The following is a 24,594-nucleotide window of genomic DNA, read 5'->3' on the forward strand; positions in this document are numbered from 1 at the left end:
TTGAACTGACTGTGATATGTGGTTTTTAGTTGTACTGACTGTGACTGTGATATGTGTCTTAGTTGAACTGACTGTACTGTGATATGTGGTTTTAGTGTAACTGAGGTTGATATGTGGTTTTTAGTTGAACTGACTGTGTAATGTGGTCTTAGTTAACTGACTGTGACTGTGATATGTGGTTTTAGTTGAACTGACTGTGATATTTGGTCTTAGTGAACTGACTGTGACGTGATATGTGGTCTTATTGAACTGACCTGTGATATGTGGTCTTAGTTGAAACTGACTGTGACTGTGGATATGTGGTCTTAGTGTGTACTGACTGGTGATATGTGTCTTTAGTTGTACTGACTGTGACATTGATATGTGTTTTAGTTGAACACTGACTGTGATATGTGGTTTTTTTAGTTGAACTGACGGTGGACTGTGATATGTGGTTTTAGTTGTACTTGATGTGTGTAGTTGATGGTTTTAGTTGTTACTGACTGTGACTGTGATATGTGGTCTTAGTTGAACTGACCTGGGACTGTGATATGTGTTTTAGTTGAATTGACTGTGACTGTGATGATGTGGTTTTTAGTTGACTAACTGTGACTGTGATATGTGGTTTTAGTTGTACTGACTGTGACTGTGATATGTGGTTTTAGTTGACTGACTGTACTGTGATATGGTTTTGTTGACTGACTTGTGACTGTGATATGTGGTCTTAGTTGAACTGACTGTGATAGATGGTTTTAGTTGGAACTGACTGTTGATATGTGGTTTTTAGTTGAACTGACTGTGACTGTGTATGTGGTTTTAGTTGAACTGGCTGTGACTGTGATATGTTGTTTTGTTGAACTGACTGTGATATTGGTTTTAGTTGAACTGACTGTGATATGTGGTCTTAGTTTTGTACTGACTGTGATATGTGGTTTTAGTTGAACTGACTGTGACTGTGATATGTGGTTTATTTGAACTGACTGGGACTGTGCTATGTGGTTTTAGTTTGAACTGACTGTGATTGTGGTCTTAGTTGAACTAGAGTGATATGTGGTTTTTAGTTGAACTGACTGTGATATGTGGTCTTAGTTGAACTGACGTGACTGTGATATGTGGGTTTTAGTTGAACTGACTGTGATGATGTGGTCTTAGTTGAACTGACTTGTGATATGTGGTTTTAGTTGTACTGAATTGTGACTGTGATATGTGGTTTTAGTTGACCTGACTGTGATATTGGTCTTAGTTGAACTGACTGTGATATGTGGTCTTAGTTGTACTGACTGTGATTATGTTGTTTTAGTTGTACTACTGTGACTGTGATATGTGGTCTTAGTTGAACTGACTGTGATATGTGTTTAGTTGACTGACTGTGACTGTGATATGTGGTCTTAGTTGTACTGACTGTGACTGTGATATGTGGTTTTAGTTGAACTGACTGTGATATGTGGTTTTAGTTGTACTGACTGTGACTGTGATATGTGGTTTTAGTTGAACTGACTGTGATATTTGGTTTTAGTTGTACTGACTGTGATAATGTGGTTTTAGTTGAACTGACTGTGACTGTGTATGTGGTTTCTAGTTGTACTGACTGTGACTGTGATATGTGGTTTTAGTTGAACTGACTGTGATATGTGGTCTTAGTTGAACTGACTGTGATATGTGGTCTTAGATGTACTGACTGTGACTGTGATATGTGGTTTTAGTTGAACTGACTGTGATATGTGGTTTTAGTTGAACTGACTGTGACTGTGATATGTGGTTTTAGTTGTACTGACTGTGATATGTGGTTTTAGTTGTACTGACTGTGACTGTGATATGTGGTTTTAGTTGAACTGACTGTGACTGTGATATGTGGTTTTAGTTGTACTGCCTGTGACTGTGATATGTGGTTTAAGTTGAACTGACTGTGACTGTGATATGTGGTTTTAGTTGAACTGACTGTGACTGTGATATGTGGTTTTAGTTGAACTGACTGTGACTGTGATATGTGGTCTTAGTTGTACTGACTGTGACTGTGATATGTGGTTTTAGTTGACCTACTGTGACTGTGATATGTGGTTTTAGTTGAACTGACTGTGACTGTGATATGTGGTTTTAGTTGAACTGACTGTGACATGTGGTTTTAGTGTACTGACTGTGATATGTGGTCTTAGTTGTAATGACTGTGACTGTGATATGTGTTTTTTAGTTTACTGACTGTGATATGTGGTTTTAGTTGTACTGACTGTGACTGTGTATATGTGGTTTTAGTTGTACTGACTGTGACGTGATATGTGGTTTTTAGTTGTACTGACTGTGACTGTGATGTGGTTTTAGTTGAACTGACTGTGATATGTGGTTTTAGTTGAACTGACTGTGACTGTGATATGTGTTCTTAGTTGAACTGACTGTGACTGTGATATGTGGTTTAGTTTGACTGACTGTGACTGTGATATGTAGTTGTTTAGTGAACTGACTGTGACTGTGTATGTGGTTTAAGTTGTACTGACTGTGACTGTGATATGTGGTTTTAGTTGAACTGACTGTGACTGTGATATGTGGTTTTAGTTGAACTGACGTGACTGTGATATTGGTTTTAGTTGAACTGACTGTGACTGTGATTGGTAGTTGTAGTTGAACGACTTTGACTGTGATATGTGGTCTTAGTTGTACTGACTGTGATCTGTGATATGTGGTTTTAGTTGTACTGACTGTGACTGTGAATGTGGTTTTAGTTGAACTGACTGTGCTGTGATATGTGTTTTAGTTGAACTGACTTGACTGTGATATGTGGTTTTAGTTGTACGACTGTACTTTGATATGTGGCTTAGTTGTACTGAGTGACTGTGTATGTGGTTTTAGTTGAACTGACTGTGATATGTGGTCTTAGTTGACTGCTGTGACTTGATATGTGTTTTAGTTGACTGACTGTGATATGTGGTTTTAGTTGAACTGACTGTGACTGTGATTGTTTTTTAAGTTGAACTGACTGTGACTGTGATATGTGGTTTTTAGTTGAACTGACTTGTGATATGTGGTCTTAGTTGTACTGACTGTGACTGTGATTGTGGTCTTAGTTGAACTGACTGTGACTTGATATGTGGTCTTAGTTGAACTGACTGTGACTGTGATATGTGGTCTTGTTGTACTGACTGTGACTGTGATATGTGTTTTTAGTTGAACTGACTGTGACTGTGATATGTGGTTTTTAGTTGTACTACGTGACTGTGATATGTGGTTTAGTTAGACTGACTGTGACTGTGATATGTGGTTTTAGTTGAACTGACTGTGACTGTGATATGTGTTTAGTTGAACTGACTGGTGATATGTGGTCTTAGTTGACTGACTGTGATATGTGGTCTTAGTTGTACTGATTGTGATATGTGGTCTTAGTTGTACTGATTGTGACTGTGATATGTGGTTTTAGTTGATCTGACTGTGATATGTGGTCTTAGTTGAACTGACTGTGATATGTGGTTTTAGTTGAACTGACTGTGATATGTGGTCTTAGTTGTACTGACTGTGACTGTGATATGTGGTTTTAGTTGATCTGACTGTGATATGTGGTCTTAGTTGTACTGATTGTGATATGTGGTTTTAGTTGTACTGACTGTGACTGTGATATGTGGTTTTAGTTGAACTGACTGTGATATGTGGTTTTAGTTGAACTGACTGTGATATGTGGTCTTAGTTGTACTGACTGTGATATGTGGTTTTAGTTGAACTGACTGTGACTGTGATATGTGGTCTTAGTTGAACTGACTGTGACTGTGATATGTGTTTTAGTTGAACTGACTGTGATATGTGGTCTTAGTTGAACTGATTGTGATATGTGGTTTAGTTGAACTGACTGTGATATGTGGTCTTAGTTGAACTGACTGTGACTGTGATATGTGGGTTTTAGTTGAACTGACTGTGATATGTGGTCTTAGTTGAACTGACTGTGATATGTGGTTTTTGTTGAACTGACTGTGACTGTGATATGTGGTTTTAGTTGTACTGAATGTGACTGTGATATGTGGTTTAGTGAACTGACTGGATTTGTGTCTTAGTTGAACTGACTGTGATATGTGGTCTTAGTTGTACTGACTGTGATATGTGGTTTTAGTTGTACTGACTGTGACTGTGATATGTGGTCTTAGTTGAACTGACTGTGATATGTGGTTTTAGTTGAACTGACTGTGACTGTGATATGTGGTCTTAGTTGTACTGACTGTGACTGTGATATGTGGTTTTAGTTGAACTGACTGTGATATGTGGTTTTTGTTGTACTGACTGTGATATGTGGTTTTAGTTGTACTGACTGTGACTGTGATATGTGGTTTTAGTTGAACTGACTGTGATATTTGGTTTTAGTTGTACTGACTGTGATAATGTGGTTTTAGTTGAACTGACTGTGACTGTGATATGTGGTTTTAGTTGTACTGACTGTGACTGTGATATGTGGTTTTAGTTGAACTGACTGTGATATGTGGTCTTAGTTGAACTGACTGTGATATGTGGTCTTAGATGTACTGACTGTGACTGTGATATGTGGTTTTAGTTGAACTGACTGTGATATGTGATATGTGGTTCTTAGTTGTACTGACTGTGACTGTGATATGTGTTTTAGTGTACTGACTGTGACTGTGATATGTGGTTTAGTTGAACTGACTGTGACTGTGATATGTGGTTTTAGTTGAACTGACTGTGACATGTGGTTTTAGAAGTTTGAACTGACTGTGATATGTGGTCTTAGTTGTAATGACTGGTGACTGTGATATGTGGTTTTAGTTGTACTGACTGTGATATGTGGTTTTAGTTGTACTGACTGTGACTGTGATATGTGGTTTTAGTTGTACTGACTGTGACGGTGATATGTGGTTTTAGTTGTACTGACTGTGACTGTGATATGTGGTTTTAGTTGTACTGACTGTGACGGTGTGGTTTTAGTTGAACTGACTGTGATATGTGGGTTTTAGTTGAATGACTGTGACTGTGATATGTGGTCTTAGTTGAACTGACTGTGACTGTGATATGTGTTTTAGTTGAACTGACTGTGACTGTGATATGTAGTTTGTAGTTGAACTGACTGTGACTGTGATATGTGGTCTTAGTTGTACTGACTGTGACTGTGATATGTGGTTTTAGTTGTACTGACTGTGACTGTGATATGTGTTTAGTTGAACTGACTGTGACTGTGATATGTGGTTTAGTTGAATGACTGTGACTGTGATATGTAGTTGTAGTTGAACTGACGTGACTGTGATATGTGGTCTTAGTTGTACTGACTGTGACTGTGATATGTGGTTTTAGTTTACTGACTGTGACTGTGATATGTGTTTTAGTTGAACTGACTGTGACTGTGATATGTGGTTTTAGTTGAACTGACTGTGACTGTGAATGTGGTTTTAGTTGTAACTGACTGTGACTTTGATATGTGGTCTTAGTTGTACTGACTGTGACTGTGATATGTGGTTTTAGTTGAACTGACTGTGATATGTGGTCTTAGTTGTACTGACTGTGACTGTGATATGTGGTTTTAGTTGAACTGACTGTGATATGTGGTTTTAGTTGAACTGACTGTGACTGTGATATGTGGTTTTTTAGTTGAACTGACTTGTGACTGTGATATGTGGTTTTAGTTGAACTGACTGTGATATGTGGTCTTAGTTGTACTGACTGTGACTGTGATATGTGGTCTTAGTTGAACTGACTGTGACTGTGATATGTGGTCTTAGTTGAACTGACTTGACTGTGATATGTGGTCTTAGTTGTACTGACTGTGACTGTGATATGTGGTTTTAGTTGAACTGCTGTGACTGTGATATGTGGTTTTAGTTGAACTGACTGTGGACTGTGATATGTGGTTTGTTGTACTGACTGTGGACTGTGATATGTGGTTTTAGTTGAACTGACTGTGACTGTGATATGTGGTTTTAGTTGAACTGACTGTGATATGTGGTCTTAGTTGAACTGACTGTGATATTGGTCTTAGTTGTACTGATTGTGATATGTGGTCTTAGTTGTACTGATTGTGACTGTGATATGTGGTTTTTAGTTGATCTGACTGTGATATGTGGTCTTAGTTGAACTGACTGTGATATGTGGTTTTAGTTGAACTGACTGTGATATGTGGTCTTATTTGTACTGACTGTGACTGTGATATGTGGTTTTAGTTGTACTGACTGTGACTGTGATATGTGGTTTAGTTGAACTGACTGCTGATATGTGGTTTTAGTTGTCTCTGACTGTGACTGTTATATGTGGTTTTAGTTGAACTGACTGTGATCTTGACTGTGATATGTGGTTTTAGTTGAACTGACTGTGATATGTGGTCTTAGTTGAACTGACTGTGATATGTGGTCTTAGATGTACTGACTGTGACTGTGATATGTGGTTTTAGTTGAACTGACTGTGATATGTGATATGTGGTCTTAGTTGTACTGACTGTGACTGTGATATGTGGTTTTAGTTGTACTGACTGTGACTGTGATATGTGGTTTTAGTTGAACTGACTGTGACTGTGATATGTGGTTTTAGTTGAACTGACTGTGACATGTGGTTTTAGTTGAACTGACTGTGATATGTGGTCTTAGTTGTAATGACTGTGACTGTGATATGTGGTTTTAGTTGTACTGACTGTGATATGTGGTTTTAGTTGTACTGACTGTGACTGTGATATGTGGTTTTAGTTGTACTGACTGTGACGGTGATATGTGGTTTTAGTTGTACTGACTGTGACTGTGATATGTGGTTTTAGTTGTACTGACTGTGACTGTGATATGTGGTTTTAGTTGAACTGACTGTGATATGTGGTTTTAGTTGAACTGACTGTGACTGTGATATGTGGTCTTAGTTGAACTGACTGTGACTGTGATATGTGGTTTTAGTTGAACTGACTGTGACTGTGATATGTAGTTGTAGTTGAACTGACTGTGACTGTGATATGTGGTCTTAGTTGTACTGACTGTGACTGTGATATGTGGTTTTAGTTGTACTGACTGTGACTGTGATATGTGGTTTTAGTTGAACTGACTGTGACTGTGATATGTGGTTTTAGTTGAACTGACTGTGACTGTGATATGTAGTTGTAGTTGAACTGACTGTGACTGTGATATGTGGTCTTAGTTGTACTGACTGTGACTGTGATATGTGGTTTTAGTTGTACTGACTGTGACTGTGATATGTGGTTTTAGTTGAACTGACTGTGACTGTGATATGTGGTTTTAGTTGAACTGACTGTGACTGTGATATGTGGTTTTAGTTGTACTGACTGTGACTTTGATATGTGGTCTTAGTTGTACTGACTGTGACTGTGATATGTGGTTTTAGTTGAACTGACTGTGATATGTGGTCTTAGTTGTACTGACTGTGACTGTGATATGTGGTTTTAGTTGAACTGACTGTGATATGTGGTTTTAGTTGAACTGACTGTGACTGTGATATGTGGTTTTAGTTGAACTGACTGTGACTGTGATATGTGGTTTTAGTTGAACTGACTGTGATATGTGGTCTTAGTTGTACTGACTGTGACTGTGATATGTGGTCTTAGTTGAACTGACTGTGACTGTGATATGTGGTCTTAGTTGAACTGACTGTGACTGTGATATGTGGTCTTAGTTGTACTGACTGTGACTGTGATATGTGGTTTTAGTTGAACTGACTGTGACTGTGATATGTGGTTTTAGTTGAACTGACTGTGACTGTGATATGTGGTTTTAGTTGTACTGACTGTGACTGTGATATGTGGTTTTAGTTGAACTGACTGTGACTGTGATATGTGGTTTTAGTTGAACTGACTGTGATATGTGGTCTTAGTTGAACTGACTGTGATATGTGGTCTTAGTTGTACTGATTGTGATATGTGGTCTTAGTTGTACTGATTGTGACTGTGATATGTGGTTTTAGTTGATCTGACTGTGATATGTGGTCTTAGTTGAACTGACTGTGATATGTGGTTTTAGTTGAACTGACTGTGATATGTGGTCTTAGTTGTACTGACTGTGACTGTGATATGTGGTTTTAGTTGTACTGACTGTGACTGTGATATGTGGTTTTAGTTGAACTGACTGTGATATGTGGTTTTAGTTGTACTGACTGTGACTGTTATATGTGGTTTTAGTTGAACTGACTGTGATATGTGGTCTTAGTTGAACTGACTGTGATATGTGGTCTTAGTTGAACTGACTGTGATATGTGGTCTTAGTTGTACTGACTGTGACTGTGATATGTGGTTTTAGTTGAACTGACTGTGATATGTGGTTTTAGTTGAACTGACTGTGACTGTGATATGTGGTTTTAGTTGAACTGACTGTGACTGTGATATGTGGTTTTAGTTGAACTGACTGTGATATGTGGTCTTAGTTGAACTGACTGTGATATGTGGTCTTAGTTGTACTGATTGTGATATGTGGTCTTAGTTGTACTGATTGTGACTGTGATATGTGGTTTTAGTTGATCTGACTGTGATATGTGGTCTTAGTTGAACTGACTGTGATATGTGGTTTTAGTTGAACTGACTGTGATATGTGGTCTTAGTTGTACTGACTGTGACTGTGATATGTGGTTTTAGTTGAACTGACTGTGACTGTGATATGTGGTTTTAGTTGAACTGACTGTGACTGTGATATGTGGTCTTAGTTGTACTGACTGTGACTGTGATATGTGGTTTTAGTTGTACTGACTGTGACTGTGATATGTGGTTTTAGTTGTACTGACTGTGACTGTGATATGTGGTTTTAGTTGAACTGACTGGGACTGTGATATGTGGTCTTAGTTGTACTGACTGTGACTGTGATATGTGGTCTTAGTTGTACTGACTGTGATATGTGGTCTTAGTTGTACTGACTGTGACTGTGATATGTGGTCTTAGTTGAACTGACTGTGATATGTGGTCTTAGTTGAACTGACTGTGACTGTGATATGTGGTCCTTGTATCTACCTTAGTTGACTGGAAGTTGGTCTGGATTAGAGTGTCTGTTAAATGAATAAAAGGTCAATGTAAAATGTAACTGATTAGTTTAGTTTTCTGATGTTACTCTGTGTCTGTCACTCTGCAGGAGCCCCAGGGCCCCACGGAGGTGTTGGATCGCCTCACCTGCTCTCCTCCTCTCCTTGCTCCTCCCCCTTCCAGGTGTGGCCTCTCTCTCCCCCGGACTACACCTGCAGCAGGCCGACACACACACCCCTACATCGCTACAGTAACCTCCCCGAGCCCTTCCCCTCTCCTACGTCGCGAGGACCGTCAGCCTATGACAACGAAGGATTTTGCTCTATGTCCCTCCCTCCCTCTCAGATTGGCTATCTACAAAACTCCGCCCACCAGGGTTACGGAAGTCTCCGCCTCCACTCCCCCCCTTACGGTCTCTACGGTTACGCCTTCCCCCCCTCCCCCCGCCTCGTTGCCAGCCCAGACAAGATGGCGGCTCCTTCTGCCACTGCAGCCAATCAGAACGCTTTTCTCGGCTCCTCACCCAGCGGAACCCTGGCGGACAGTCTGGGCATGCTCAGTGGAGGCCAGCAGGCCAACTTCCTGTTTGACTCTCGGACGCTGGGAATGGCTGGCAGCCAGTCAGGGGGAGGGGCTTCACAGGTCACTACCCACATGGGCTGAGAAATACTCCGACCCTGACCCCCAGGGTTGCTATGGCAAATAGCTGCTGCTCCGGGTAGGGCATGGGTTTGGAACTCTGGAATAAACCACCAGCCAATGAGGATTGATGAGACATCTCACGGACCTATGGGGAGACAGATAGAGATGGAGAGATGGAGAGAGAGAGGAAACAGAGCGAGACAGCTTTAGTGACGTTTGTTTGAGCGCTAAGAAAGATAAAGAGAGAACGTCAAACTCCGCCGTTTTAACGTCTAAAGGGATGTTGTTGTTGTTGTTCCTAAGTATGTTATTAAAAGACTAAATTAACAGAAGCTTCAGAGAGAAACAGCTGCGTTGGAGGGGATCTGGGGGTCCGGTACAAGACTGGAGACCCGAGAGAATAAACACACCCTACAGAACCAACCAGCCGCGGAGCTGGAGATTCAACATCGAGAAGAATCGGGAAATAAACACCAGGAAAGCTTCAGCACCTGTGGACAGCGTCTCTGAACAGTTAGAACCTCACACAGCTCCTAGGAACAGAGTTGACATAGCGAGAGGCATACTGAGATATATGAATGGTGTTATAAAGGATGGATGGCTGTATTCCCATGCCAAAGATACAGTATCAGGCAATCTGCAATGTTTCCCTATTCCTTATGTAGTGCACATCTCCTGGATGGAAACCTATAAAGCAGCCCTATGAAGCTCTGGCCTAAAGTAGTGCACTATATAAGGAATAGGACTTACATCCCACGTTGTGTGTGTGTGTGGCATGTTTTAACTATTTGACTTAAAGGTGTCATAACTGCTTATAACCTTTATACATAATGAACTGTGTTAATGGTGGGTCATGTGACCTAACGCACTTACTGCCGATACACACACACACACACACACACACACACACACACACACACACACACACACACACACACACACACACACACACACACACACACACACACACACACACACACACACACACACACACACACTGCCAACACACAGCGTTCTGCCTGGCCTCTGTCTATGACGGACAAGCAGCTTCATGAGCCCAAAAAAAACAATAAAAAGTATAATATTATTACACACTAACCATCAGAGAACCTGTTTCACACAGATCCTTTTGTAATATATCAGGGATCAAATGTGTGTGTGTGTGTGTGTGTGTGTGTGTGTGTGTGTGTGTGTGTGTGTGTGTGTGTGTGTGTGTGTGTGTGTGTGTGTGTGTGTGTGTGTGTGTGTGTGTGTGTGTGTGTGTGTGTGTGTGTGAGAGAGAGAAAGATGTGTGTGTGTATGTTTGGATCAATGATCAAGCTCTTACAGAATCTCAGAATCAGAAGTCGGAACCCTTGTAAACAGAGCATTTCAAAGGTTAAAGGTTAAGGTTTGGGAAGGCTTAAAACAAAAAGCCAACAAATGAAAAACGAGTGTCTATGTGCTGAACACGCGGAGCCCTAACCCAAGCACCCTGGAACTATACTGAACTAAAACATAAACACATCATGCAACAATTAATACATGTTATTCAGTTAATTTAAGGGAATCAGTCAATTGAAATAAATTCCTTAGGCCCTAATCTATGGATTTGAATACTGGGCAAGAGCTCAGCCATGGGTGTGCCTGGGAGGGCATAGGAGCCAGGCCCACCCACTGGGGAGCCAGGCTCAGCCAACCAGATTTCGTTTTTCCCACAAAAGGGCTTCATTAAAGAGAGAAATCCTCCTCAGTTTCATCAGCTGTCCGGGTGGTTGGTCTCAGAAGAACCCGCAGGTGAAGATGCCTGATGTGGAGATCCGGGGCTGGTGTGGTTACACGTGGTTTGTGGTTGTGAGGTCGGTTGGATGTATTTAATGTAAATTCTCTAAAAAGACTTTGAAGGCGGCTTATGGTAGAGAAATGAATAGACATTTATCTGGCAACAGCTCTGGTGGACATTCCTGCAGTCAGCGTTCCAATTACACACACCCTAAAATCTTGAGACATCTGTGGCATTCTGTTGTGAGACAAAATTGCACATTTTAGAGTGGCCTTTTATTGTCCCAGCACAAGGTGCACCTGTGTAATGATCATGCTGTTAAATCAGCTTCTTGATATGCTACACCTGTCAGGTGGATGGATCATCTTGGCAAAGATAGGGATGTAAACAGGGATGTAAACACATTTTTGCACAACATTTGAGAGAAATAGGCTTTCTGTGTATGGAAACATTCTGGGATCTTTTATTTCAGCTCATGAAACATGGGACCAACACTTTACATGTTGCATTTATATTGTTGTTCATAAGACATATGAGGACGGTGAGGTCCGGACCTTTGTCATTTTTTCAAATTTGAAAAAAATACAGAAATAATACAAATATAGATTTTGTACACAATAAAGAAAATCATTTACGGATCATCTAAATATGGATGCCAACATTTTATCAAAACGCTTATCTTCTTGATATGACTGAGTTCTAATCGTGTCGCTTTGTGAAAACGTGCAGTCGGCTCACTAGAGAAATAAGCAAAACTAGAGACGCTGCTGACAGTGTGTTTGCGAGACGGCGGACAAAAGCCACATTTAAAACCATACAGTGACTCCTGCCATGTCTACAGATATCCCCCAAACAACTAAAAACCCACTCTCTGAGAATGGTAGTATTACTTAGAGGGATGAAGTAAGAAGCCAACACAGATCCAATCTCAGCAGGAGACAGAGGAGACAGAGAGTGAGAGAGGAAGCAAGCAAAGAGAGAAGCTAGTACAGTGGTTCCCAAACTTGGGGTCGGGGTCCGATGTGCGGTCCCATGAGAAAATATGTACTAATCTTATCAAACAGGTTAGCAACTTAAAAAGAGAAGATATGTTTCAATATAACATCTCCACAGGACCTATCCTCCCTACAGACCTACATTAATATACAACCACTGTATGTTTCAATATGAACATCTCCACAGGACCTATCTTCCCTATAGGTCTACATTAAAATACAATCACTGTATGTTTCAATATGAACAGGACCTATCAACATCCAAACAATACAGTTTATAGTTTACCCGTTACCCACCTTTTTTTTTACCAGTAGATCGCTGATATTAATACAGAATCGTAAGTAATATTCTAATACGTCATGTGAACGTGATAATATGATAATCTGTGTGCTACGGTGATGTCTGATTGTGCGGAGCTTAATTAGTAATGCCTAGGAATACAAATGTGAATGTGTTGTAATTTGAGAAAAGCGAGTTGATGATTTTTATGTCCTGATTACAGCTGACTGAACAGTCCTGATGCTGTGAGAATCACGTCTCATATCTCCACCTCTTTATAACATTACAGCTGTGTAGCTAATAGACTAGGTGTTGGTAGATGGACTGAGGTGATAATGGCTGGAGTCATTTTAGCTTGTTTTTTTGCTCTTCTCCACATAGCATTTGAACGTGTTTTAATTGTATTGAAACGCAGTATATGACCTTCAACTAAAAAAAAAAAAGTGTCCTGCCTGGTTTAAAAAACCCTGATAACAGATCCTACTTGATGGTAGGAACGCTCACTGTTTATAGCACGGCCGGTTTTGACGGCTTTGCCTGACCTGGATGGACGTCTAATTTCACAGTAGATCTTGAGTGACTTGGCTGTGCGGTCAGAGGGTAGGGACGACGGATAGGACTTGGTCCTGTGGTGTCAGAGGGTAGGGACGACGATAGGACTTGGTTCTGTACTGTCAGAGGGTAGGGACGACGATAGGACTTGGTCCTGTGGTGTCAGAGGGTAGGGACGACGATAGGACTTGGTCCTGTGGTGTCAGAGGGTAGGGACGACGATAGGACTTGGTCCTGTGGTGTCAGAGGGTAGGGACGACGATAGGACTTGGTCCTGTGGTGTCAGAGGGTAGGGACGACGATAGGACTTGGTTCTGTGCTGTCAGAGAGTAGGGACGACGATAGGACTTGGTCCTGTGGTGTCAGAGGGTAGGGACGACGATAGGACTTGGTCCTGTGGTGTCAGAGGGTAGGGACGACGATAGGACTTGGTTCTGTGCTGTCAGAGAGTAGGGACGACGATAGGACTTGGTCCTGTGGTGTCAGAGGGTAGGGACGACGATAGGACTTGGTTCTGTGCTGTCAGAGGGTAGGGACGACGATAAGACTTGGTCCTGTGGTGTCAGAGGGTAGGGACGACGATAGGACTTGGTCCTGTGGTGTCAGAGGGTAGGGACGACGATAGGACTTGGTTCTGTGGTGTCAGAGGGTAGGGACGAAGATAGGACTTGGTTCTGTGGTGTCAGAGGGTAGGGACGACGATAGGACTTGGTCCTGTGGTGTCAGAGGGTAGGGACGACGATAGGACTTGGTCCTGTGCTGTCAGAGGGTAGGGACGAAGATAGGACTTGGTTCTGTGCTGTCAGAGGGTAGGGACGACGATAGGACTTGGTCCTGTGATGTCAGAGGGTAGGGACGACGATAGGACTTGGTCCTGTGGTGTCAGAGGGTAGGGACGACGATAGGACTTGGTCCTGTGCTGTCAGAGGGTAGGGACGACGATAGGACTTGGTCCTGTGGTGTCAGAGGGTAGGGACGACGATAGGACTTGGTCCTGTGGTGTCAGAGGGTAGGGACGACGATAGGACTTGGTCCTGTGCTGTCAGAGGGTAGGGACGACGATAGGACTTGGCCCTGTGGTGTCAGAGGGTAGGGACGAAGATAGGACTTGGTCCTGTGGTGTCAGAGGGTAGGGACGAAGATAGGACTTGGTCCTGTGGTGTCAGAGGGTAGGGACGAAGATAGGACTTGGTCCTGTGGTGTCAGAGGGTAGGGACGAAGATAGGACTTGGTCCTGTGGTGTCAGAGGGTAGGGACGAAGATAGGACTTGGTCCTGTGGTGTCAGAGGGTAGGGACGAAGATAGGACTTGGTCCTGTGGTGTCAGAGGGTAGGGACGACGATAGGACTTGGTCCTGTGGTGTCAGAGGGTAGGGACGACGATAGGACTTGGTCCTGTGGTGTCAGAGGGTAGGGACGACGATAGGACTTGGTCCTGTGGTGTCAGAGGGTAGGGACGACGATAGGACTTGGTCCTGTGGTGTCAGAGGGTAGGGACGAAGATAGGACTTGGTCCTGTGGTGTCAGAGGGTAGGGACGAAGATAGGACTTGGTCCTGTGGTGTCAGAGGGTAGGGACGAAGATAGGACTTGGCCCTGTGGTGTCAGAGGGTAGGGACGAAGATAGGACTTGGTCCTGTGGTGTCAGAGGGTAGGGACGAAGATAGGACTTGGTCCTGTGGTGTCAGAGGGTAGGGACGAAGATAGGACTTGGTCCTGTGGTGTCAGAGGGTAGGGACGAAGATAGGACTTGGTCCTGTGGTGTCAGAGGGTAGGGACGAAGATAGGACTTGGTCCTGTGGTGTCAGAGGGTAGGGACGAAGATAGGACTTGGTCCTGTGGTGTCAGAGGGTAGGGACGACGATAGGACTTGGTCCTGTGGTGTCAGAGGGTAGGGACGACGATAGGACTTGGTCCTGTGGTGTCAGAGGGTAGGGACGACGATAGGACTTGGTCCTGTGGTGTCAGAGGGTAGGGACGACGATAGGACTTGGTCCTGTGGTGTCAGAGGGTAGGGACGAAGATAGGACTTGGTCCTGTGGTGTCAGAGGGTAGGGACGAAGATAGGACTTGGTCCTGTGGTGTCAGAGGGTAGGGACGAAGATAGGACTTGGTCCTGTGGTGTGTGTGGTTAGTACATGTGGACGGACGTGACGGACCCTACGCTGTGTGTGTGTCATAGCTTATGACTGATCTTACAAACTTGGGATCCCTGAGAACACTAACAGACATGACTGACCGAGTCATGCTGCTGTACTCTCAACCCAGACTGGTCACTACAGCTAGCACAGCGGAACTGTGTGTGTTGTGGCCAGTGTGTGTGTGTGTTGAAGGGGAGGTCCTGACTAGACCAGAGCAAATGGATGAGGGAGGAAAAGAAGGAGAGGAGAGTAGGGTAGGAGAGGGAGAGGAGAGGAGGAGGAGAGGGAGAGGAGAGGGGGAGGAGAGTAGGGTAAGAGAGGAGAGGGAGAGGAGAGGGGGAGGAGAGTAGGGTAGGAGAGGGAGAGGAGAGGGAGAAGTGGGAAAGTAGGGGGAGAGGGGGAGGGAGAGAAGGGAGAGGAGAGGGAGAGTAGAGTAGTAATTCCAAAATCTTCCATAACAAAGCCATCACCTACATAGAGATGAACCTGGAGAAAAGTCCCCTAAGCAAGCTGGTCCTGGGACTCTGTTCACAAACACAAACACAAACACACCGCCCCAGGACAGCAACACAATTAGACCCAACCAAATCATGAGAAAACAAAAAGATAATTACTTGACACATTGGAAAGAATTTTCTAAGAAAATAGAGCAAACTAGAATGCTATTTGGCCCTGAACAGAGAGTACACAGTGGCAGAATACATGACTACTGTGACTGACCCAAACTTAAGGAAAGCTTTGACTATGTACAGACTCAGTGAGCATAGCCTTGCTATTGAGAAAGGCCGCCGTAGGCAGACCTGGCTCTCAAGAGAAGACAGGCTATGTGCACACTGCCCACACAATGAGGTGGAAACTGAGCTGAACTTCCTAACCTCCTGCCAAATGTATGACCATATTAGAGACACATATTTCCCTCATATTACACAGACTCACAAAGAATTAGAAAACAAACCCAATTTTGATAAACTCCCATATCTACTGGGTGAAATACCACAGTGTTCCATCACAGCAGCAAGATGTGTGACCTGTTGCCACAAGAAAAGGTCAACCAGTGAAGAACAAACACCATTGTAAATACAACCCAAATTTATGCTTATTTATTTTCCCTTTTGTACTTTAACTATTTGTACATCGTTACAACACTGTATATAGACAATGACATTTAATGTCTTTATTCTTTTGGAACTTCTGTGAGTGTAATGTTTACTGTTCATTTTTATTGTTTATTTCACTTTTGTATATTATCTACATCACTTGCTTTGGCAATGTAAACATATGTTTCCTATGCCAATAAAGCCCCTTAAATTGAACTGAAATTGAATTGAGAGGAGAGGAGAAGGAGAGTAGAGGGAGGAGAGGGAGAGGAGAGGGGAGGCGAGGAAGAGGGGGTTATTTTAAAAGGCAGGAATGTGCTTTTTCTGAGTGACAGGTGACACACACACACACACACACACACACACACACACACACACACACACACACACACACACACACACACACACACACGTTCGGGTCAGTAGATCAGCTGAGGTGGGGACATTAACACTTGCATACGACCAGGTGCTGAGGTGACAGAGCTGTCACGCTATCCGCCTCAGGAGGGGTGTGAAAGGAAAGCCTCAGAAAAAAGATTCTAGGTGATTTCCAATTGTACACAAGGTCAAAGAGAAATCTGACGTCCACTTTAACCCTCTGATAAACACACAGAGGGTGAACACATCACTTTATACCTATTTTTCTAAAATGGAAGCCTCTCCAACATAATCCATAAAGAATCAGGAATTCCCCAGGGCAGCTTTCTAGGCCCCTTACTGTTTTTGAGTAAAGCCAGTGTGTCTATGTATGCGGATGACGCAACACTATACACGTCAGCTACCACAGCGACTGTAACGACAGCGACTGTAATGACAGTTTAACAAAGCGCTGCAGTTTCAGAATGGGTGGAATAAGTTAGTAAGTTAATATTTAATGGGACAAATCAGTAATCAAATCATCAACACCTAAAAGCATTTGGGACAATCTACACTTCCTGTAGTTAAGGCTAGGGCTGATTTCAAGGTTTTACTGCTAACCTACAAAGCATTACATGGGCTTGCTCCTATCTATCTCTCTGATTTGGTCCTGACGTACATACCTACACGTACGCTACGGTCACAAGACGCAGGTCCCGGAGGACCATGCCTCAGGACTACCTGGCCTGATGACTCCTTGCTGTCCCCAGTCTACCTGGTCGTGCTGCTGCTCCAGTTTCAACTGTTCAGACCGCGGCTATGGAACCCTGAACTGTTCACTGGACGTGCTAATTTGTCCCGGACCTGCTGTTTTCGACACTCTCTCTCTATCTCACCTGCTGTCTCAAACTCTGAATGATCGGCTATGAAAAGTCAACTGACATTTACTCCTTAGGTGCTGACCTGTTGCACCCTTGACATCCACTGTGATTATTATTATTTGACCATGCTGGTCATCTATGAACATTTGAACATCTTGGCCATGTTCTGTTATAATCTCCACCCGGCACAGCCAGAAGAGGACTGGCCACCCCTCAGAGCCTGGTTCCTCTCTAAGTTTCATCCAAGATTCCTGCCTTTCTCAGGAGTTTTTCCAAATGCTTCTACATTTCTTGCTGTTAGGATATTTAGGCTGCGTTTCTGTTTATCACTTTGTGTCATCGGCTGTTGTAAAAAGAGCTTTATAAATACATTTGATTGATTGATTCATTGTTTTGTAAGAAGTATTGACAAGCTGAATGTACCGATCTGTCTATTTAAACTACTAGCATACAGCTCAGACACCCATGCATACCCCACATGCCACCAGAGGTCTCTTCACAATCCCCAAGTCCAGAACAGACTATGGGAGGCGCCAGGAAGAGTAGCTGCTGCCTTGACAGGAACTAATGAGGATCCATAATAAACCCCAGGAAGACTAGCTGTTGCCTTGGCAGGAACTAATGGGGATCCATTATAAACCCCAGGAAGAGTAGCTGCTGCCTTGACAGGAACTAATGTGGATCCATAATAAACCCCAGGAAGAGTAGCTGCTGCCTTGGCAGGAACTAATGGGGATCTATAATAAACCCCAGGAAGAGTAGCTGCTGCCTTGGCAGGAACTAATGGGGATCCTTAATAAACCCCAGGAAGAGTAGCTGCTGCCTTGGCAGGAACTAATGGGGATCCTTAATAAACCCCAGGAAGAGTAGCTGCTGCCTTGGCAGGAACTAATGGGGATCCATAATAAACCCAAGGAAGAGTAGCTGCTGCCTTGGCAGGAACTAATGGGGATCCATAATAAACCCCAGGAAGAGTAGCTGCTGCCTTGGCAGGAACTAATGGGGATCCATAATAAACCCCAGGAAGAGTAGCTGCTGCCTTGACAGGAACTAATGGGGATCCATAATAAACCCCAGGAAGAGTAGCTGCTGCCTTGGCAGGAACTAATGGGGATCCATAATAAACCCCAGGAAGAGTAGCTGCTGCCTTGGCAGGAACTAATGGGGATCCTTAATAAACCCCAGGAAGACTAGCTGCTGCCTTGGCAGGAACTAATGGGGATCCATAATAAACCCCAGGAAGACTAGCTGCTGCCTTGGCAGGAACTAATGGGGATCCATAATAAACCCCAGGAAGAGTAGCTGCTGCCTTGACAGGAACTAATGGGGATCCATAATAAACCCCAGGAAGAGTAGCTGCTGCCTTGGCAGGAACTAATGGGGATCCATAATAAACCCCAGGAAGACTAGCTGCTGCCTTGGCAGGAACTAATGGGGATCCATAATAAACCCCAGGAAGACTAGCTGCTGCCTTGGCAGGAACTAATGAGGATCCATAAAAAATATGAATAGAACCACAGACAGATGTTGTCCACATGACTTTATCCCTCTAATAGACACATCTACTTGGTTGTATACATTTACCTGTCTCCCCAGTCAGTCCTCTATAACCACTAGGTTACCTGTCTCCCCAGTCAGTCCTCTATAACCACTATGTTACCTGTCTCTCCAGTCAGTCCTCTTTAACCACTAGGTTACCTGTCTCCCCAGTCAGTCCCCTATAACCACTAGGTTACCTGTCTCCCCAGTCAGTCCTCTATAACAACTAGGTTACCTGTCTCCCCAGTCAGTCATCTATAGCCACTAGGTTACCTGTCTCCCCAGTCAGTCCTCTATAACCACTAGGCTACCTGTCTCCCCAGTCAGTCCTCTATAACCACTAGGTTACCTGTCTCCCCAGTCAGTCCTCTATAATCACTAGGTTACCTGTCTCTCCAGTCAGTCCTCTATAACCACTAGGTTACCTGTCTCCCCAGTCAGTCCTCTATAACCACTATGTTACCTGTTATACAGTCAGTCCTCTTTAACCACCATGTTACCTGTCTCCCCAGTCAGTCCCCTATAACCAATTGGCTACCTGTCTCCCCAGTCAGTCCTCTTTAACCACTAGGTTACCTGTCTCTCCAGTCAGTAGTCTACAACCACTAGGTTACCTGTCTCCCCAGTCAGTCCTCTATAACCACTATGTTGCCTGTCTCTCCAGTCAGTCCTCTATAACCACTAGGCTACCTGTCTCCCCAGTCAGTCCTGTATAACCGATAGGTTACCTGTCTCCCCAGTCAGTCCTCTATAACCACTAGGCTACCTGTCTCCCCAGTCAGTCCTCTATAACCACTAGGCTACCTGTCTCCCCAGTCAGTCCTCTATAACCACCAGGTTACCTGTCTCCCCAGTCAGTCCTCTATAACCGATAGGTTACCTGTCTCCCCAGTCAGTCCTCTATAACCACTAGGCTACCTGTCTCCCCAGTCAGTCCTCTATAACCACCAGGTTACCTGTCTCCCCAGTCAGTCCTCTATAACAACTAGGTTACCTGTCTCTCCAGTCAGTCCTCTATAACCACTAGGCTACCTGTCTCCCCAGTCAGTCCTCTATAACCACTAGGCTACCTGTCTCCCCAGTCAGTCCCCTATAACCACTATGTTACCTGTCTCCCCAGTCAGTCCTCTATAACCACCATGTTACCTGTCTCCCCAGTCAGTCCTCTATAACCACTAGGTTACCTGTCTCCCCAGTCAGTCCTCTATAACCACTAGGTTACCTGTCTCCCCAGTCAGTCCTCTATAACCACTATGTTACCTGTCTCCCCAGTCAGTCCTCTATAACCACCATGTTACCTGTCTCCCCAGTCAGTCCTCTATAACCACTAGGTTACCTGTCTCCCCAGTCAGTCCTCTATAACCACTAGGTTACCTGTCTCCCCAGTCAGTCCTCTATAACCACTATGTTACCTGTCTCCCCAGCCAGTCCTCTACAACCACTAGGTTACCTGTATCCCCAGTCAGTCCTCTATAACCACTATGTTACCTGTTATACAGTCAGTCCTCTTTAACCACTATGTTACCTGTCTCCCCAGTCAGTCCTCTATAACCACTAGGTTACCTGCGTCCCCAGTCAGTCCTCAATAACCACTAGCCTACCTGTCTCCCCAGTCAGTCATCTATAACCACTAGGCTACCTGTCTCCTTAGTCAGTCCTCTATAACCACTAGGTTACCTGTCTCTCCAGTCAGTCCTCTATAACCACTAGGCTACCTGTCTCCTTAGTCAGTCCTCTATAACCACTAGGTTACCTGTCTCCCCAGTCAGTCCTCTATAACCACTATGTTGCCTGTCTCTCCAGTCAGTCCTCTATAACATCTAGGCTACCTGTCTCCCCAGTCAGTCCTCTTTAACCACTAGGTTACCTGTCTCCCCAGTCAGTACTCTATAACCACCATGTTACCTGTCTCCCCAGTCAGTCCTCTATAACCACTAGGTTACCTGTCTCCCCAGTCAGTCCTCTATAACCACCATGTTACCTGTCTCCCCAGTCAGTCCTCTATAACCACTAGGTTACCTGTCTCCCCAGTCAGTCCTCTATAACCACTAGGCTACCTGTCTCCCCAGTCAGTCCTCTATATCCACTATGTTACCTGTCTCCCCAGTCAGTCCTCTATAACAACTAGGTTACCTGTCTCCCCAGTCAGTCCTCTATAACCACTAGGCTACCTGTCTCTCCAGTCATTCCTCTATAACCACTATGTTACATGTCTCCCCAGTCAGTCCTCTATAACCACTAGGCTACCTGTCTCCCCAGTCAGTCCTCTATAACCACTAGGCTACCTGTCTCTCCAGTCAGTAGTCTACAACCACTAGGTTACCTGTATCCCCAGTCAGTCCTCTATAACCACTATGTTGCCTGTCTCTCCAGTCAGTCCTCTACAACCACTATGTTACCTGTCTCCCCAGTCAGTCCTCTATAACCGATAGGTTACCTGTCTCCCCAGTCAGTCCTCTATAACCACTAGGCTACCTGTCTCCCCAGTCAGTCCTCTATAACCACTAGGCTACCTGTCTCCCCAGTCAGTCCTCTATAACCACCAGGTTACCTGTCTCCCCAGTCAGTCCTCTATAACCGATAGGTTACCTGTCTCCCCAGTCAGTCCTCTATAACCACTAGGCTACCTGTCTCCCCAGTCAGTCCTCTATAACCACTAGGCTACCTGTCTCCCCAGTCAGTCCTCTATAACCACCAGGTTACCTGTCTCCCCAGTCAGTCCTCTATAACAACTAGGTTACCTGTCTCCCCAGTCAGTCCTCTATAACCACTAGGCTACCTGTCTCCCCAGTCAGTCCTCTATAACCACCATGTTACCTGTCTCCCCAGTCAGTCCTCTATAACCACTAGGCTACCTGTCTCCCCAGTCAGTCCTCTATAACCACCATGTTACCTGTCTCCCCAGTCAGTCCTCTATAACAACTAGGTTACCTGTCTCCCCAGTCAGTCCTCTATATCCACTATGTTACCTGTCTCCCCAGTCAGTCCTCTATTACCACTATGTTGCCTGTCTCTCCAGTCAGTCCTCTATAACCACTAGGTTACCTGTCTCCCCAGTCAGTCCTCTATTACCACTAGGTTACCTGTCTCTCCAGTCAGTCCTCTATAACCACTAGGCTACCTGTCTCCTTAGTCAGTCCTCTATAACCACTAGGTTACCTGTCTCCCCAGTCAGTCCTCTATAACCACCATGTTACCTGTCTCCCCAGTCAGTCCTCTATAACCACTAGGTTACCTGTCTCCCCAGTCAGTCCCCTATAACCACTAGGCTACCTGTCTCACCAGTCAGTCCTCTATAACCACTAGGTTACCTGTCTCACCAGTCAGTCCTCTATAACCACTAGGTTACCTGTCTCTCCAGTCAGTCCTCTATAACCACTATGTTACCTGTTATACAGTCAGTCCTCTATAACCACTAGGCTACCTGTCTCCCCAGTCAGTCCTCTATAACCACTAGGCTACCTGTCTCCCCAGTCAGTCCTCTATAACCACCATGTTACCTGTCTCCCCAGTCAGTCCCCTATAACCACTAGGCTACCTGTCTCCCCAGTCAGTCCTCTATAACCACTAGGTTACCTGTCTCCCCAGTCAGTCCTCTATAACCACTATGTTACCTGTTATACAGTCAGTCCTCTATAACCACTAGGCTACCTGTCTCCCCAGTCAGTCCCCTATAACCACCATGTTACCTGTCTCCCCAGTCAGTCCTCTATAACCACCATGTTACCTGTCTCCCCAGTCAGTCCTCTATAACCACTAGGCTACCTGTCTCCCCAGTCACTCCCCTATAACCACTAGGCTACCTGTCTCCCCAGTCAGTCCTCTTTAACCACTAGGTTACCTGTCTCCCCAGTCAGTCCTCTATTACCACTATGTTGCCTGTCTCTCCAGTCAGTCCTCTATAACCACTAGGCTACCTGTCTCTCAAGTCAGTCCCCTATAACCACTAGGCTACCTGTCTCCCCAGTCAGTCCTCTATAACCACCATGTTACCTGTCTCCCCAGTCAGTCCTCTATTACCACTATGTTGCCTGTCTCTCCAGTCAGTCCTCTATAACCACTAGGCTACCTGTCTCCCCAGTCAGTCCTCTATAACCACTAGGTTACCTGTCTCCCCAGTCAGTCCTCTATAACCACTTGGTTACCTGTCTCCCCAGTCAGTACTCTATAACCACTAGGTTACCTGTCTCTCCAGTCAGTGTTCAATACTGTGAGTCAGTTCCCTGTCTCTCCAGTCAGTGTTCAATACTGTGAGTCAGTTCCCTGTCTCTCCAGTCAGTGTTCAATACTGTGAGTCAGTTCCCTGACTCCCAAGTCAGTGTTCAATTTTGTGAGTCAGTTCCCTGTCTCTCCAGTCATTGTTCAATACTGTGAGTCAGTTCCCTGACTCCCCAGTCAGTGTTCAATACTGTGAGTCAGTTCCCTGTCTCCCCAGTCAGTGTTCAATACTGTGAGTCAGTTCCCTGACTCCCCAGTCAGTGTTCAATACTGTGAGTCAGTTCCCTGTCTCCCCAGTCAGTGTTCAATACTGTGAGTCAGTTCCCTGTCTCTCCAATCAGTGTTCAATACTGTGAGTCAGTTCCCTGTCTCCCCAGTCAGTGTTCAATACTGTGAGTCAGTTCCCTGACTCCCCAGTCAGTGTTCAATACTGTGAGTCAGTTCCCTGTCTCCCCAGTCAGTGTTCAATACTGTGAGTCAGTTCCCTGTCTCCCCAGTCAGTGTTCAATACTGTGAGTCAGTTCCCTGACTCCCCAGTCAGTGTTCAATACTGTGAGTCAGTTCCCTGTCTCCCCAGTCAGTGTTCAATACTGTGAGTCAGTTCCCTGTCTCTCCAAGTCAGTGTTCAATACTGTGAGTCAGTTCCCTGACTCCCCAGTCAGTGTTCAATACTGTGAGTCAGTTCCCTGTCTCCCCAGTCAGTGTTCAATACTGTGAGTCAGTTCCCTGTCTCCCCAGTCAGTGTTCAATACTGTGAGTCAGTTCCCTGTCTCCCCAGTCAGTGTTCAATACTGTGAGTCAGTTCCCTGTCTCCCCAGTCAGTGTTCAATACTGTGAGTCAGTTCCCTGTCTCTCCAGTCAGTGTTCAATACTGTGAGTCAGTTCCCTGTCTCTCCAGTCAGTGTTCAATACTGTGAGTCAGTTCCCTGTCTCCCCAGTCAGTGTTCAATACTGTGAGTCAGTTCCCTGTCTCTCCAGTCAGTGTTCAATACTGTGAGTCAGTTCCCTGTCTCCCCAGTGAGTGTTCAATACTGTGAGTCAGTTCCCTGTCTCTCCAGTCAGTGTTCAATACTGTGAGTCAGTTCCCTGTCTCCCCAGTCAGTGTTCAATACTGTGAGTCAGTTCCCTGTCTCCCCAGTCAGTGTTCAATACTGTGAGTCAGTTCCCTGTCTCTCCAGTCAGTGTTCAATACTGAGTCAGTTCCCTGTCTCCCCAGTCAGTGTTCAATACTGTGAGTCAGTT

The 24,594-nt window shown here is 44.5% G+C and overlaps 1 protein-coding gene across 1 annotated transcript in view; it reads left to right on the plus strand.

Moving 5' to 3' along the window:
* tbx18 (T-box transcription factor 18) overlaps positions 1-9,553 on the plus strand; it is a 31,780-nt gene extending 22,227 nt beyond the window's left edge. Inside the window, exon 8 of the mRNA XM_038986313.1 lies at positions 9,000-9,553. Within this exon, the coding sequence (XP_038842241.1) occupies positions 9,000-9,553 (554 nt within the window). The remainder of the gene's footprint in view (positions 1-8,999) is intronic.
* Positions 9,554-24,594: the final 15,041 nt, after the last annotated feature.

This window comes from Salvelinus namaycush, unplaced genomic scaffold, assembly GCF_016432855.1.
Source record: "Salvelinus namaycush isolate Seneca unplaced genomic scaffold, SaNama_1.0 Scaffold453, whole genome shotgun sequence".
NCBI lineage: Eukaryota > Metazoa > Chordata > Actinopteri > Salmoniformes > Salmonidae > Salvelinus > Salvelinus namaycush.